Source organism: Bos taurus, chromosome 22 (genome assembly GCF_002263795.3).
Source record: "Bos taurus isolate L1 Dominette 01449 registration number 42190680 breed Hereford chromosome 22, ARS-UCD2.0, whole genome shotgun sequence".
Taxonomy (NCBI): domain Eukaryota; kingdom Metazoa; phylum Chordata; class Mammalia; order Artiodactyla; family Bovidae; genus Bos; species Bos taurus.
This window is the reverse complement of record NC_037349.1, coordinates 46087567-46104981: the sequence shown is the minus strand read 5'-3', so window position 1 is coordinate 46104981 and position 17415 is coordinate 46087567. Positions and strand designations below refer to the sequence as shown.

Sequence of the window (17415 nt, the reverse complement as noted above, 5' to 3'; positions counted from 1 at the left end):
AACCTTTCCTCCCCTCACTCTCTAGTCTCTGCTAGTTTCTTGAATACTAACAGTGCAGTGTACTGAATTTCTTGAGTGGTTTGATTAAAACAATGAAAGAAGATATCTAGGAATGGTCAAAAGTCATGGGATCCATCTCTGTGGATTCCACTTTTGCCAGGTATCATCTAAAAGGACTTGGGTTCTTTAGCACAGGTATGAACTTTTCTGCCAGGAGAGTCTCCAGTCCCAGCCTGCTATTTAGTATGTAAGTATCTTACACATGAAGAGGAGGCATATGAGGGTGACTATATGACACCATCATCTTCAACAAACATCTTCTTCCTGCCTAATGTCTGCACAACAGTGACCCAACAAATTATTCAGTGGGTCTCCTTCATGTCAAGGAAATGACGTATTAGACATGTGTTTGCCATGAGCTAGTGTCTTCCCAAGGTTATTACTTTTCCAGGACTTCTGCTAGCCACATGCATATTAAAGGTTTATTCCATACTGAACTTGGGGTGTGCTTGCCACCTTACATACAGTACCTAGTTAATTGTTTCAGCGTACCTTGGCTACGGAGGTATTACTGTTTTTCATAATTTTGCAGTTGAGCAAGGAAGGAAGGAGGCTTGGAGCAGCTGAGTGCCTTACTTCATGTCACATGCTCAGTGAGCAGCAGAACCACTGTGCTCACCTCTTCTAACAAAGACAGGGACACGCTTTCTCTGAGGATGAAGGACCTTGGTGGTCTTTTAAAATCGCTTCCCTCATGTCTCAGCTGGTAAAGAATCCACCTGCATTGCAGGAAACCTGGGTTCGATCCCTGGGTTGGGAAGAGCCACTGGAGAAGGGAAAGGCTACCCACTCCAGTATTCTGGCCTGGAGAATTCCATGGACTTTATACATGGACATGTATAGTCCATGGGGTTGCAAAGAGTCAGACACGACTGAGGGACTTTCACTTTCTAAAATTTCTTTAGTAGCAGTTGAAATAGCATGAGGCTTAGCTGTGAAAATTTGGTCAGGGGCTGGGGGTATGTGATATACTGGCTATGTGATCTTATTTAACTTGCTGTAGGCACCATGGGGAGTAAATTGACTATAGGTAGGCAGAATTAAGAGTGATAAACCACAAACAAGTCCTTGGGAAAGAATGAAGCACCATTTAATTGTCTTTACTTATATTCTTAGGACCTTGTGCTTGCTAGGTGTCCAATAATTGTATGTTGACAAAGTGATTAAAGGAGGATTTTGAAGTGATCAATGGAAGAACTTCCTCCAAAAGACAGAATATACCTAGCATTAGACTCCCCAAGAAACCATTAAAGTTTTACCTTTATTGGTCAGAAGCTGAGCTGCAGAAACTTCTGGGCTGCCTAGTGGCTCCCAGGAATTATCCTTACCAATATGGAACCTGGGGACCATCAGTACAGGTAACAGAGGTCCGAGAATGTCTGACTGTAGGGCTTCTTAGCATCGTGTGCCCCTCCTGCATCCCACCTCCTCACCCTGAGAAGAGGCGACCACCCTACAGCCTTCTTTCCTGTTCCACCCGCTCAGCCCCAGCCCGACTCTCTCGAGGGCCAAACATAGTGAACTTTCCATAACAGGATCCAACTGTGAATCTGCTATCGTTTACAGCGGCTTCTGAGGGAACCACTTCCCTTCCTCTTCATCTGGAGTGGAGCTGATGTCATAAAACTGACCGTGACTGTCTGTTAATTGAAAACCTGAGAGAAGGGAGTAGAAGGCCGGTGGCCCAATATGGTCAGAGCCCACTCCCCCTTAGAGTTGGGGCAGCCTTCCTGGGTGGTACGGGCGGACACCCCAGGACACCCCAGCGTCCCTGAAATGCAGCGCAGAGGGAAAACAACTTAGCAGGAAAACTGCTGAGCCCATCTGGCCCCGCAGTGATGGGAGATCTGCCCTGCCTGGCCTCTCTCTCCTAGATTCCACTGCGGGGCCAGTGTGGACCTCTTTGGTCCCATACACCAGCGGTGATTTTCTCCTCCACACCAAGTGCCTTCAGCACCTGTCTCCATAGTAACTGAGCAGCATCCAAAATGGTAGTCTTAAAACACCTAGAGTGATGCTGTATTAGAATCCTGCCCATTAAATCCAAAGCTGGCTAATTTAGAAACAAAAGGAAAGAAGAAAAATAAAAGCTATACATACATATGTATTTTTTCCAGTATGCCATCAGCCATGTCTTTTGAACTGGCAAAGGGGTTGCTTATCCTGAGCCTGCAGCAGAGGGCAGACTTTCCTACATTATAAATACAGCATTAAAGTCCCGAGACACAGAAATATCCAGACACAGGATTGTCTGATAAAATAGTAGGCTTGCCAGGTGACTGTAACACCAGTGCTTTAGGGGGGAAAAAAAACTCAAAAAACTTCCTGTGATATTAATGCACTCATCAGCTTTTCCAGAGAGATGTGCTAATGGCCATTAAATCTGGCAGTGATTCCCGGTCTCCATGCTCTTCGGGTTAAGTAGCCCTGCTTATCTCAGCACTGCTATGGCCAGTGTGATAGCAAGTGGAAGGTTCCATGTGTTTGAGAAATGTTACCAGGATGCTGAGGCCAAATATGGAGATCAGAATACAGACTATGTAAGATTCCCTATCCTGTATCATGAAGGTATGTGCTATAAAAGCTTTAGATTAGACGAGAAAGGCTCCATTCCACACATAGAATGTCCAAGGAGAGGGGAAACTTTGCTTTGCACCTGGCATGTTTAGAGGTAAGGAGTCTACCAGCTAAATTCATGTGAAAAAAAGAATTGGCTTGTATACTTAGTCCCCCTCTATCAGCTCAGTTCAGTTCAGTTCAGTTCAGTTGCTCAGTCGTGTCTGACTCTTCACGACCCCATGAATTGCAGCACACCAGGCCTCCCTGTCCATCACCAACTCCCGGAGTTCACTCAGACTCACATCCATCGAGTCAGTGATGCCATCCAGCCATCTCATCCTCTGCCGTCCCCTTCTCCTCCTGCCCCCAATCCCTCCCAACATCAGAGTCTTTTCCAATGAGTCAACTCTTCACATGAGGTGGCCAAAGTACTGGAGTTTCAGCTTTAGCATCATTCCTTCCAAAGAAATCCCAGGGCTGATCTCCTTCAGAATGGACTGGTTGGATCTGTTTGCAGTCCAAGGGACTCTCAAGAGTCTTCTCCAACACCACAGTTCACTATCGGCTCAGCGGTGTCCAACTCTGCAAGCTCATGGACTGTAGCCTGCCAGGCTCCTCTGTCCATGGAATTTTCCAGGCAAGAACACTGGAGTGGGTTGGCATTTCCTTCTCTGTGAATATTCCTGACTCAGGGATTGAACCGGCATCTCTTGCGTCTCCTGCATTGGCAGGCAGATTCTTTACCACTGTGCCACCTGGGAAGGTCATATGTTTGCTAGTGACTCAGTTCAGCTTTCCTGATCTTGAAAACCCAGGAGTGCCCCTCTGCTTCTCTCTGGTACCCTCCATTCACAGTCCTCAGGCATGAATCAGGAATTCGGATGGTGAAGGTTGCCCTGGCCAGTGGTCTCACGGAAATATTTTCTTCGTTTGTCATATGCTTTCTTTCTCTTCCTCTTCTGCCAGTACGAAGAAGGAAAAAAGCGGAGGAAACCCAACTACAGTAGTGTGGACCTGTCTGAGGTGGAGTGGGAGGACCGCGATGATGTGGTAAGCAATTTGATTTCAAGCCTGGTGAGATGGACGCTCCATTTTACCCTCCTCTGCCTGGGAGCTGGTCAAGAGAGGCCCACCAGAGAAACACCTGGCCATCAGAGGGATGCAGAGACCATGCGCCCTTGTATGCATTTGGGGTTTTATAACTCTCCTCTGGTAGGTCCACTTGCAAATGGGTTTCCAGCCACCCTGCCTGCTTTGTGTAGTCTAAAACCATCTGCATTTGGGCTCTGGTTCCTTCTGCAGCCGATCAATCTGAACTCTTTCTGAGTGCCATTGATGGGACCTGTGACCCTAAGGGGAGCCTGGCCAGAGCCTAACGGGGCAGCTGCACAGCCAGGGCCAGAGTTTACCTATCAGGATGTCACCCAGGGCTTGGCAGACCCACTTTCCTCCTCTTTGGTTGACCACCCTGTTTCCAGGGCCATCCCAGCCTTTCCCCTTTCCAGGCCACACTTTAGTAACACATGCTTGTTTCCCAGACAGCTTCAGCCTTCAGGACTGTATCAAAAGTTTTCCTCATGCCCACGATTTAGCCCCAGCAGTCTTCTTGTTCCTTCCTCAGTAAATCAGATTTGTTAGACACACGATCTTTTGTGAATCCAGGCAGACTGTCCTTAATTAAATCCTAACTTCCCGGGTGTCCACATCTGGACACTTGCTCTTCCCTTTCTATATGGAGCCTTCATGCCCAGGCAGGGTTTCTCTGCTTGTACCTCCCTGGTTTGTCTGAGGTCCTTTTCTGAGCTTCATCACTGAGTTAGCATTGTTTCTACCCCTCCCTCTGTTTTGCTTTCCGAAGGGATGTTGAGGGGAGCCATTTGAAACGCACAGGCTGGGTTCCTGTGCTTTCAGAAATGCAGCCAGGATCATGGTCCCCTTGCTGCTTGCTTTTCCTCTCTTCATATCCTCTGCAACCTGGACATTACTTAGCTAGCATAAATCTCTGAGATTTTTCCTTGCTTGTAAAATGCAAGAATCATATCTGTTTTAGACATTTACCCTATTTCCTTCTTCATCTGGGCTATCTCTTTTAAACCCCAATTCAGACAAAATCTTTGCTGTTTGATTAAAAAAAAAAGTCTATTTCTTCATCCATTCTCTTTTCCCAAGTGCTGGTGACCTGACGTCATGTCAGCTCAGTGACCTGGTATAGTTTTATATCTTCTTGTTCTTTAGACATCATCATCAGAATTCACGTCTGGGTCTTTTGATTATACCGCACCTAACGTACATGTCCTATCCTTTCAACCTGCTCCTATCAAGAAGCAGGCTACGCAGTCCTGAGGAATGCAGTTCAGGCATTTGCCTGCCTGGTTTCAAGCCCCACCTCTGCTATTTGCTGGCTGTTGGTCTCGGGCAAACCATTATTTTCTCTACATCTCAATTTTGGTATAGGTTCTATTTTCTCAGTCAAATGAGTAAGATAGCAGTAGTACCTCACAGAACCATTGTGAATGCTAGTGTGTTACTATATTGAAAGATACAGAAGTGTCAACATTGTTGCTCAGACACTATGAGCATTCTGAGTGGTAGCTGTTACTAGTATTATTCTTGGCATTATCAACCCTCAGATAACCTTCTTATTAATGTATGTCTGTTGCTAAACTGTATCATGTAATTTTAAAGGGTGCTTTCCATTAGTTTGCTTTCTCTTCCCTTTCCATCAGTTGTTTTATTTTGACTTCACTGCATCTTTTTGTTTTCTTTCCAAGAAGTTTTGAACCCTGTCATCAGCATGCTTCTCCATCCCTTCCTTCGTTTTTTTTACATTTTAATTGACACGGGAGGCAAACTTGACGCTCATTCTTACTGGGGAGTCCCCACATCCAGGAAGCTGGCCTTCTGCTCGTTAAACACTAGGCTGACACCTGCACTTATCCTTTGCAGGTTTCCTGAAGGGATTTATTACTTGGCTCATCTGTACCCCAGTTGTCGAGTCATCATCACCTGTGCCCAGGTTAATTTTCCGTGAGCTGATATCACCTTTAACAATGATTTGACAGATGCTTTCTGTTGCCTTGCCCTTTTTGTCCTTTGTCATTGGCTTCCTGGCCATGTTCCTCACCTTAATATGATTGCCAGAACTGGATTCTGTGTCTGCCTTCAGAGTTCCCACAGCTCTAGCAAGTCAGTGCTCTTATTCTTCACCAGTAAGTCTCTGGTTGTGCGTGTTTAATTTGGGTCTCTCGTCTGCTTGAAAAGAAGGTACATTTGAGACATGAATTCCTTCACTCTCAATGTGCTTGATTGTGAAAACCCAAGTTACCATTTCTCTCCTAGAAATTTGCACATCCTTGATTAGATTTTTCTGGAATCTATGCGAAGCATCTTTGTGAAGGCTACACAAGATCCCACGTGCCCATGTGTCTGCCAATGGGGTTTGCACATATGTAGCAGAGGGCAGTTTAAGTCAAGATCTTGAAAGCACCAGACAGGCAGAGTCGAGGAAGAAGCAGCATGTGTCTGCCCAGCTGTGGAGAAATTCTTGGAAGGAGCATCCTACTTCTTTTGGCAGCTAGGCTTGTTGTTTAATTTCATGACCACATTTATAACATAGACCCTATGTGCTTCCAAAAATGATGTGAGGTCATATCTGTGTCAAGCAAACTTGAGTTTGAATCCTAACATTTTAAGCTATTGAGAGGAGTCTGACATGAAAGAAAAGAGAGGGGGATAATAATGAAGATGCTGCTGCTGCTGAGGATGACCGTGGAGGACAGCTTGCACCTATGAATGCTTAGGGTGTACGAGGCACTCTTCTACATACTAGCTCGTCAGATTCGCACTGCAGCTTTATGAGACATGTGCTATCATTAATACCATTTCGCAGAGATATTGAGGCACAGTGGGGGTAAGTGATCTGTTCAAACTTCTGGCTCCAGAGTCCATTTCTGAATTACAGTGCTGTCCTGCCTCAGTGTTCAGTAAGTGTAATCTGTTTCCATTATAACTGAAAGTGAAAGTGAAGCCACTCAGTCGTGTCCAACTCTTTGAGACCCGTGGACTGTAGCCCACCAAGCTCCTCTGTCCATGGGATTCTCCAGGCAAGAATACTGGAGTAGGTTACCATTTCCTTCTCCAGGGGATCTTCCCGACCCAGGGATTGAACCCAGGTCTCCCACATTACAGGCAGACGCTTTAACCTCTGCGCCACCAGGGAAGCCCTATTATAACTGAAGGAAAGGGAAAGAAAGAAAGTGAAGTCACTCAATGTCTGACTCTCTGTGACTCCATGGAGGATAGCCCACCAGACTCCTCCTCCTTGGAATTGTCCAGGCAAGGGATACTGAAGTGTGTTGCCATTTCCTTCTCCAGGGCATCTTCCCTACCCAGGGATTGAACCCAGGTCTCCTGCACTGCAGGCAGACTCTTTACCATCTGACCCAGCAGGGAAGCCCAAAGGAAAGGGAAAGACTAGACTAATCATCTAAGCATCTGCCTTCAGAAAGTATTAGTGACCCTGGCCTTGGACCCTCCCAGGTCCTGGCTCGGATCATCCTTAGCTACTGGGAGTTGGGGGTGGGGCGGCGCTGAGGCATGGAGAAGCTTACCTAATCTCTGACTCGCCTGGGGAATGTGAGAGGGGCAGGTCCCAAATGGCTTTAGGCAGGCACCAGAAAGAGGAAAAATGAAAACCATGTCAAAGATAAATCGAGCTGTTCTTAAGAGTTAGAAAGTAGACTTAATTAGGACCAGCTCTCCCCATCCAAAACCACAAAAGTTAAAATGGGAAAATATTTCCAGAAATGCCCATTATGTGTTGTTAAAAAATATCTAGAGTAAAATATATGTTTTATTTTATACATGCCTCCAGCTAAAAATTATGCTTTTACTCTCTTGCACAGAAGATGGGAATGTGAACCCAAATCTAGACAGGCCCCGCATCAAATTTAGGTTGCTTGCAAGCACTGCAGTTCTCTATCGGCCAGATCTTATTCAAGCTCCTCAAAGGAGGAAAGAGGGGAAAGAATTAAAAGAAAAAAAAACAAGCACGGGGCTGGGAAAAAGCCTTTCCTGACAGGCTGTGGCATGTCAGCATTTGCTCCTATTTCATTAAATGGCCTTCCCGTCGTCTCCTATTGGTGCCCATGATGGCACATCTTTCATCACTGTGTCTGCTGTCCTTCTCTGAACTCACAGAAGGGCCACAAGTAATTAGCAGAGATCAGCCAGGGGTGGGGGAAGGGACGGAGGCTCACGGTTCCCAGATGAGACCTTCAAAAATCAGATGCAGGGTTGCCCCGTTCACTGCCCATCAGTCTCAGCCAGGCTTTTCAGTGGCCTAGATTTCTCAGAGAGTATTTGAAGATGGTTCATGCTGTGAAAAGCTAATCCCTATCTTCCAGATGGTTGGCTTTTGAAAACAACCAACCAAACAAAAAACTACTATATAGGAAAATATCTTTAACTTGATTGTGTTTTGAAAAATGATTTTCTCCATAACAAACCAATACCCTTTGTGAAAATGTAACTTGTGCCCTGAGACTTCCTAGCTTCATGAGTATTTTAGTGTTTGCTGGGGGTTCGTTCCCTGACTCTCAGGATTTAACATTGAAAAGGTTTTTTTGGCCACTGTTGCCCTGAGGTTTACATGAACACCCCAAATTGAGGTTGATGGTCCTTTATTTATTTTTATTAGCCTCTCTCCCCCTAGACAAGAGCAGTTGGATGTTTATTCTTCCAAAGCCCCATTTCAGAGATCTGAGAATAGTATTTAGACTTACTGCAAAAGTACACCAAGCTGTGTATACACCCAGCCCTGCATACCCAAGCCACCAAAGATGCATTCAAGCTAGATGGTAAAAGGTGTCCAAGACAATATGGTAACCCTGGGAAGCACTAACCCCAATTTTTTTTATCATTTTAGTTAAGAAATGCCATGGTGAATAGAAAGACCGGGAAGTTTTCCATGGAGGTGAAGAAGACAGTGGACAAAGGGGTACATTTTTCTCAAACATTCTTGCCGCTTAATTTAAAACAAACCACTGTGAAAAATTAGCTTTGAAAGCTCTATCTGGAGTAAATATCGTTCACTGAGCTCATTTTTCTCTTGTCTTTACTTATCTCAAACAAGATTCATGTAGTACTGTTAACCTGATCATAGTGTGTCCATTTATTTTTATTTATTTCTGAAAACTTCACCTAGCAGACTAACCATGTTTTCTTTTCTCTACGACCTTTTTTTGTTTTTTCAATCTAGAAACGGGTTTTGGTGATGACAAATGACTACTATTATACAGACATCAAGGGTACTCCTTTCAGGTAGAGCTGACCATAATACATGGACATTCCATCAGACCCATCAGTTGTGTTTGTACAAAACCTGCTGACACTCTCAGAGCTCATCATCTGAAGATAACCAAACATCCTGCCTAAAGGCTGGAAAGAGTGAGGAAGGGGCTTTTCCCAGGCTGCTTTTGTTTTTGTTTTCCATAAGGGGAAAAATGGTTCAGGCTCACCTAGGAGAACTCATTCAATTTGCCATGGCTTTGCATCTCATTATCAAGCAAATAAGCTTTGGGGTTCCAACTAAGGGTGGAGAGATAAATTCAGCGGGTTACCAGGGTCCTTAACCATCTAACTTGCTGCCCTTTATTTCCATGATCAAAAAGCAATCCTTCACACTTCGAGGCAGCATATTCATCCCTACGTGTTGTGCTTCGGTTTTAATTTCTCCGTACTGTTCCTCTGTGCTTGTCTGCCTTTCAATCCTGTTATTTCTCTTTGTAAAAGTCTTGAAAAATGCACTTGCCCGCTTGCCTGCTTTCTTATGTAGCATTCTAAAGTTTCCCGCTATTAACTTAGTGTGATAATGCTTTTTGTAAAAAGTTATTTTGGTAGGACTTCTTTGTGTTCTTCAACTGATGCCTCACAAAGCTCAGGGGAAAAAAGAGTTTACTGACTCTGGATCCATCTTAATAAAATCTGTGGTGGTGGTGTCGTATATGGCCAGGGATCTTGGGTGAATTCCATTTGGAACCAGAGCACTTGAGGAAACACGTGACTGCTAAGTGGGTTTGCCAAACGATGAGATTGTGTTATCAAAACATATTCTCTGACTTTAGATGAAAAAGGAAGGAGCTTAAATCAAGACTTTTGAGTGTGAGAATGTGAAAAATCTATCAGACAAGGAAGAGGGTTGGGCAAAGAAACCCACCATACAGTCATGTGGCTACATTCAAGTGACAGCAAAAGTGTTCATTTTTGCCATTAGAAAGGGGTTAATTTTCCCTCATCTCAAACTCTACAGTCTGGAAAGACCCTGGTGTGGCTAAATGTAGGGATGCATAAAGCGGTAATGAAGATTATTAGGGTATGTAGCTCTTACAAAAGCATCTAAGAGAAAGGCTTGCTCAAGGGCTTGTAGCAGCCGCCACACTTCTTTTAAACATACTCGAGAGCCACCCATTGCTGCTGCACTTCCGATCAGAAATTACACTGAAGCAGCTGATCAAATCTAAGAAAGACCAGCACCAACTCTAATCAGTGGGGTTTTGAAAGTAAACTTCTGAAAAAAAAAAAATTGCTTACAGAACATGAAATGGAAATGTGAAAATGGAAAATAGAAAGTTAGCCAACAAGGCTGTTCCAGTCAATGTTATGGATTTCAAGGTCTGCTTTGTTTCTCTGCACAGTTTAGGTGTGGCGCTCTCCAGAGGCCATGGGAAATATTTCTTCCGAGGGAATGTAACTATTGAAGAAGGTAAGATGCTGTCTTTATCCATCTTAATCCTTTCATGTGGGAAGAAAGCCCTGAAGCCATTGGGTTAGCTGAAGAATTTGCTCAGCTATCCAGCCCTTTTTCTCATGGACGTTTGACTCAACCATTTACCCGCCCTGATTTTACCTTGCTCTCTTAGACTGTTTCAGATGCCTGGGACTCCCAGATAGTGGGGGCTTTCCTTATGGTTTCATTTATTTATGTGATGCTTTTATCCACAAAGTTGTCGAGGCAACTCATAGGAACCATCCATCTACCGGCTGTATTCTTCTCATACATAAAAATCAGTACCAAGAAAAATATGAATTAGCATAAAAACTCAAGCCCAGGAAAAGGAAAACAAAGGTAGGCAAGCCTTAGTCTTCTCCACATTGAGCTACAAATTTCCCTTGTGTTTTGAGGCAGCCTAGGTCCAAGGGAAATGTGATCATTCAAATGATTTATCTAAGTCAAAAGGAATAAGGAGCATCTTGAGGTTCTTAGCTCTTCTTGTCTTCATAAAGCACCAGTGCACTGGGAACTCCCAGGAAATGGTAGCAGTTGTTACAGCCCTTTAATCTTTAAAACTGCTGTCTCCCCCATACTGTCCTTTACATCTTCCAACAACCCAGTAGCTCAGAGAAGTTATCTTTACCAGTATCACCAGCTCATAAGGAACGCTGGGGCTAGCCTGTGAAAGGCTTCACTCCCAGAGTGGCCCTACCCAGGTGTTAAATTTTGCATCTTGACAGAGAAGGGGCTGGACCAGACCGGTGTTCTTTTTGGGTATCCTCAGGGAGTGTGGGTATCCTGGGTATCCTCAGGGAGCATGCCAAGAGTGGGAAGGTCAGTTACAATCCAGCTTTTATGGGTTAGAACTGGTTACAAATGAGTGTCATGAACTTCCAGAAGCTGGACTACTTTGTGATTCATTCCAGTGATGTAGCAGAGAAGGAATAGGAGACTGGAAATCCCTGAAATGGCAGGTTCCATATATGGCCTTCTGTCTACTGCCCAGTGTCCCCACGATGTTTCATGGACTTTGGGTTTTATCTCTCAACTGATGGTGAGATCTTAAGGAATGGGAAGGAGAGTGAATGTGGGTCATTTTGACCCGGACAAAGCTCAGAGTGTCCCCACTGCAGAGGCAATCAAGTATGTCCTCCCTCTTCCTAAAGACAGGCAAGAAAAAAACAGGCAACTTTGTGATTTGAGCAAAATACTCAACAGGATGTATTCTCAGGGGTCTTTTTTAAAAATTTCTTTAATTTTCTGGCTCCATGAGCTACGTGTGACTCTGTAGATGTCCAGCACATGAAGACAGAAAATTCACATCTAAGCCATCTGAGGTCAAGGTGAGGAAATAGCTTATGGTCAGAACAGTCCCTGGTGGCTCAGATGGTAAAGAATCTGCCTGCAATGCTGGAAATGTAGGTTCAATCCCTTAGTCAGGAAATCCCTTGGAGAGGGGAATGACTACCCACTGCAATATTCTTGCCTGGAGAATTCCGTGGACAGAGGAGCCTGGCAGGCTACAGTCCATGGAGTCTCCAAGAGCATATGACTGAGCACTTGTGCATGCACGCACACACACACACACACACACACACACACAATCTTGATACAGATATGTTGTACACAGTACTTGTTCAGTCAGTTAGAGCTAATGTTATTATTGTCAGCATTATCAATCAAGAGAGATGTGATTTTGTCAGGAGTCTCTAAATTGGAGGTGAGAGAGTTAGAAAACAGCCATATTTCCTTGGTGGTCTAGGAGCTCAGAGAGGAAGCAATCAAAAAGATCTTCCCTTTAGGGTCTAGGCAGAGAGATTTGTAGATGAAGACTGATGAGAACAGAAACTAGAAATATATATAGAATTGATATCATTAACCCAATATTCCAGGAAGGCGAGATCCAGTTCAGGGCCTCTGCACCTGTGATTCCTTCTGCCGCGAGCACCTCAGTTACTCCCTGGCTCTCCCCTCACCTCTTGCAGGTCTTTGCTTAAAGTCACTGTCTCAGTGAAGCATCCTGGACTCCAACAGTTAACACTGACACCCCCTCATCCCTCCCCATATCTTGGTACCCTCTCTCCTTGCTTCATTCTCTCCCTTAACTTCATAGTCCTCACTAGTGATAAGCTATGTATTTTAACTTTATATTCTTATCTCTTTTCTGCCACTAGAAAGTAAATATCATGAGACAATTAGTGCTTTTTCTTTTGGTCTCTGTTATGTTTTCAAGGCCGTAGACATACAATCGAAGAAGGCAATGGCACCCCACTCCAGTACTCTTGCCTGGAAAATCCTGCAGTCTGTGGGGTCGCTGAGGGTTGGACATGACTGAGTGACTTCACTTTAACTTTTCACTTTCATCCATTGGAGAAGGAAATGGCAACCCACTCCAGTGTTCTTGCCTGGAGAATCCCAGGGACAGGGGAGCCTGGTGGGCTGCTGTCTATGGGGTCGCACAGAGTTGGACATGACTGAAGTGACTTAGCAGCAGCAGCAGCAGACTTACAATAGTACCTGGCTCATAGTTGATGCTCCATAAATAAACTGAAGGAAGAATGGAAGGGAGGGAGGGAGGAGTGGAAGAAGCAAGAAAGGGAAGAAAGCATGGATTGATGCATGGATTGCCCTAGGGACTAATCACTATCCCATTCAACCCTCTGGTGTAGTTTATGACCTTTGGCACTATCAGTGACATTCCCAATCTCATTCCGCCAGTAGGTGTTGGAGCCAGGATGTGGCCACTTGTGTCATATAGGATGATATTCTATATAATTTATTCCCAACTAACTATGAAATCAAACAGGAGTATGTGATGCTAGTTCTAGTAGTTTGCTATTTATTTTGTACATTTGTGTTTGAGGAGGATACTGGAATCCTGAGCGCAGTAAGATATCATTGGTCATGAGGGAAACTGCCATTCTCAGTTAGTGGAGTTGCTGAGGTGGTCACTTAGAAGTGTGTGTCTGCTGATGACCCATGAAAGTGAAGTCACGTAAAGACACAAGGAGAAAGAGTGATTTCGTACACTTAGGGCATCTCGAGCATTCTATAAACACTCTCCAATTCCCTGCAAGCCTCTGTTCTCCTAACTACCTCTCAGAGACTGACAACTCATTTCTACTTAGGATCCTGTATCACCTAGCAGGTTTTGCTGGTTAAAAACAGTTGAGTTTTTGCAGTCTCATACCATTCAACCTATAGTTTCACCTGCAAAATCACCTGTCCCTTAGGGACGATTATTATTATGTTTTTCACAAAAAGAAACTGACATTTAGAAAAGTAAAGCAACCTGCTGACATGACACAGGAGTTTAGGGGCTCACTCAAATTCCTGACTCAGGCTGTACTGTATGGGCCTCCAAAGTTGGTGTCTCCACTGTTGTGCTAAGCTTCTTTCCCAGGACTCACTGGTGCATCATTTATCTTCAAGGAGTTAAGTTTCTGGGAGACTCTGGGGAAGTTGCAGTAGTGGCTGAATGAAGTGGAAGTTGGGGGAAGGTTCTGCCTGAGATAAAAATATTTCCTGTGTGCAGAGTCCCTTTTCCCAGGCAGATGTCTTTGGGATTGATGCCTACTCTTAACCCCCTATCCCCATGGCCTTAACCCCAGAACATTTGAAGCATAGAAGAGAATGCGGGGAGTCAGTGCCCCACACAGATGATACATACTCATGACGCCCTTCTTCTTGACCTCCAGGCCTGCATGACTTAGAACACCCTGATGTGTCCTTGGCAGACGAATGGTAAGAATGAAACAGTCCTTCTCAGCATTGGTCTTTATTGTCCTCTTTGATTTCAAGTTGCCTGTACTCCCTTGCCCAGTTCTCCTGATTCAAAGGCAAAAGAAAGTGATGCTGTAAATATGTACACATTCTTGTTTTGGGCCATGTCACATTCCTAGGTCCTACTGCAACACTGACCTACACCCAGAGCACCGTCATCTGTCTCAGCTAGAAGCTATTAAACTCTACCTCAAAGGCAAAGAACCTCTGCTCCAATGTGAGTGTGCTTTCAAATGCACATGTTTGTGCACGTGGCGGTTGGGTAGTGGAGGGGGGTGTGGATGAACTCAAAACTATACTTTCTCTAGTTTTCAAGGGAAGCTTTGCTTTGGCAAAGGTGATCAGTCACAAGAAATCCAGCCAAGTGGCTGCTTCCTATGGGAACAGGAGAAAGAATGTGGGTTGCCAAGAGTCATGCAGATCCCCAATCCCATTTTAACCCTTCACATTGGATGTGTCCTATTACCAAACCATTTAGTCAAGCACCCGAGTAGAATGAAAATGTTACAGTTGGAAGGAGACTACCAACAGCTACTCCCTTATTTTGCAAATGAGGCACAAGGGCTGAAAATAAGACTTGTCTCATCCAAGGCCATACTCTAGGTCTCCTGGTTTCTGTCCAGAGTGGGACTGCCACTGTGACATGTTGCCTCTTGCAGTGTACATTCTGCTGCCCCTCCTCCCACCAAGTGCCCTCTCAGGGAGCTCGGTGAATCAAATGGCCAGTAGCTGGTGCAGGGGGAGAAGGAGTGGGGCAAGGAGAGAGCAGCAGCAGGCCTGATGCTCACCAAGCGTAAGACGAGTCCCCTGGACAAACACAGGTTTATGTTGATTAATTCCAGTAGTGAAAGTTTGGGCACAAGGGACTCACCAGAAATGAGCATGGCACTCAGCCCTACCCCTAGCAGATACTACTTATTAGTGACATGAGAAGTTCTTTGCACGTCTTATCTTACAGAAAACCCTAACAGCCCTATGAGAGGTGTAAGATTATTCACATCCAAACCACATCTTCATGAAATGGATTTACTTTTTGGGATATGCTCTAGTAGAGAAAGCATCAGATGGACATCATGTGGACTCAATTTTTCATTTTATTTGCCTATTTGAGTGATATATTTAAGAAACAAAAGTGGAACACTGATACAAAGAAGCACTTACATTTACCATCCAGCTTTGTCAAATTTTAAACTTTTTGCCATATTTGCTGCAGGTACTTTTTAAGGAATGAAATATCAAAGATAATGTTGAAGACCCTGAGTGCCCCCTATGTGATCCCATTTACCTCTCAGAGAGAATTACCACCCTGTATTTATTCATCATTCCCATGCATTGTGTGTGTGTGTGTATATATATATATATATATATATATATATATATATACACCAAATATATACATATATACCTATGTATCCATATCCATTATACGCCATTATGTTCATTACTTTGTATAATAAAATTTATATATATTGTATATGTTATCCTGCAACCTACGTTTCACTCATCATACATTATATTTTTGAGATTTGTGTTGATAATTTAGCTCTGATGCATTTACTTGAATTACTATGTGGTATTCTACTATGTAACTATGTCTCAATTTATTCATTGTCTATTTCATGATGAGTTGTTTCCAGGTTTTGCTTTTACAGCAAAGCTGCACCATCTTCTTGGCCACCAGCCACGGTGAGGACTGGGCTGCTGTAGGTGATAAAGCAGGAGTGTTTTAGGATGCCTCTGCTAGACTCATGATACCCTCCCGATTTCTCATCCTCTTCCACAGAGCTCTATCAAGAACTCATCTGGATAAGGATGGATGTCCCACTTTAGGATGGAAATAAATAAATAAATAAAAGCTTAGATGGAAGAAGTCACAAAATAAGAGTCCCAGAAATAATTAGCTATCATATCCTTCTCCCTTACAATCAAGATCAGGGCCCTGAAGAATTGCAAATTTTGATAGAGGGCAGAAATGGGGATGAAAAGAGAAAACTTTCTGAGGAGTGCTGCCTTCTAGTCTCCAAGTCCCAGAGTTGGCTTGCTGGTCTATGGCATCAACTTACTCGATGGGGAGGGAAAGTGAAAACTTGTAGTGTGAGACACCCAGCATTCTCAATTTACTATCGTCTTATCCAGATGCTTTGGGGGCCCTTGTCTTATGGTGTATCAGGTGTCAGAGCTGTTTCATATTCTCACCTGGTAGGCAGTTAGCACAGCAACACACCATAGGAGATAGTAGCCTGCAGATACTGCAAAATGAGCCTGGTGAGCACCTCTCGTGCTGTAGTTTGGGGTCCAGCCAAAGCCATCTTTTCAAGTCTGTCCTTCCCAACAGGTGATAAAGAATTGATACAGGAAGTCCTTTTTGATGCCGTGGTGAGTGCTCCCATTGAAGCCTATTGGACCAGCCTTGCCCTCAACAAATCTGAGTAAGTGGTTGCACATGTCCCCTTTTCATGGCCATTTCCCCACAAGCCGTCCGAAATATAGTTATGGTTTAAAGAACTAAAGTTGCTTTAGGAGGCTGGTGTTAAAGTTCTTTAATTTTCCCCAAAGCTCCAAACCACAAGAGCTAGAGCAGATTAGCGGCTCTGACTTGGATGGCAAGCTCCTGGGTTTGACATACAATTTGTTTGAATTTTAACATTACATGAAATTTGGTCTGTTGAAGTAGGGTGACACTTCCGAGAGAGAGAGAGGGAGGCGGAAGGAGCATTTTGCTTCCTGCCCTGCCATGGCTCCCTCTCCTTCACAGTCTGGGGGGAACTTGGGATCTGGGCCAGGCTAGGTTGTGAGGAGGACAGGAAAGTGAGAGCTCTATTTCATTAAGGTGTCAAATATAACCCTGCGGTTTCATTTCTGAAGTGGAGTATGTAGGGGGAGGGGGGCAACCAATGAAAGTTGTCAAAGACTAGGGTGAGAAGTGCTTCAGTAGCTTATTATTATTATTATTATTTTACTACTTTAAGTAGCGTGTTAATGATTAAAAATTTTTAAAAAGTTCCTTTTGTCCTTTACCTTCATGTCATATATTATTCAGTTCTCCCTCCTTTTTTATTCTTTATTCGCTCCTTTCCTTCTTTTATTTTCCCTTTTGTCTCTTCTCCTCTATTGGGTCTGTCATTCACTCTGCTCTCATTTTCATTCATTCATTCATCAAATATTGATTGCATGTCTGTTATGTGACAAGCACTGGGCCAGACATTGGTGAAATGGAAATAACTCAATCAAACATAGTCCTT

The 17415-nt window shown here is 44.1% G+C and overlaps 1 protein-coding gene across 6 annotated transcripts in view; it reads left to right on the top strand.

Moving 5' to 3' along the window:
• The window catches only part of CACNA2D3 (calcium voltage-gated channel auxiliary subunit alpha2delta 3), a 900236-nt gene that overhangs the window by 713543 nt on the left and 169278 nt on the right, over positions 1 to 17415 (top strand). For all 6 annotated transcript variants that reach the window (XM_059879667.1, XM_059879666.1, XM_059879665.1 and 3 more), the window contains 7 exons: positions 3586 to 3669; positions 8546 to 8617; positions 8879 to 8940; positions 10314 to 10381; positions 14089 to 14134; positions 14293 to 14390; positions 16509 to 16602. In XM_059879667.1, the coding sequence (XP_059735650.1) occupies positions 3586 to 3669; positions 8546 to 8617; positions 8879 to 8940; positions 10314 to 10381; positions 14089 to 14134; positions 14293 to 14390; positions 16509 to 16602 (524 nt within the window). The remainder of the gene's footprint in view (positions 1 to 3585; positions 3670 to 8545; positions 8618 to 8878; positions 8941 to 10313; positions 10382 to 14088; positions 14135 to 14292; positions 14391 to 16508; positions 16603 to 17415) is intronic.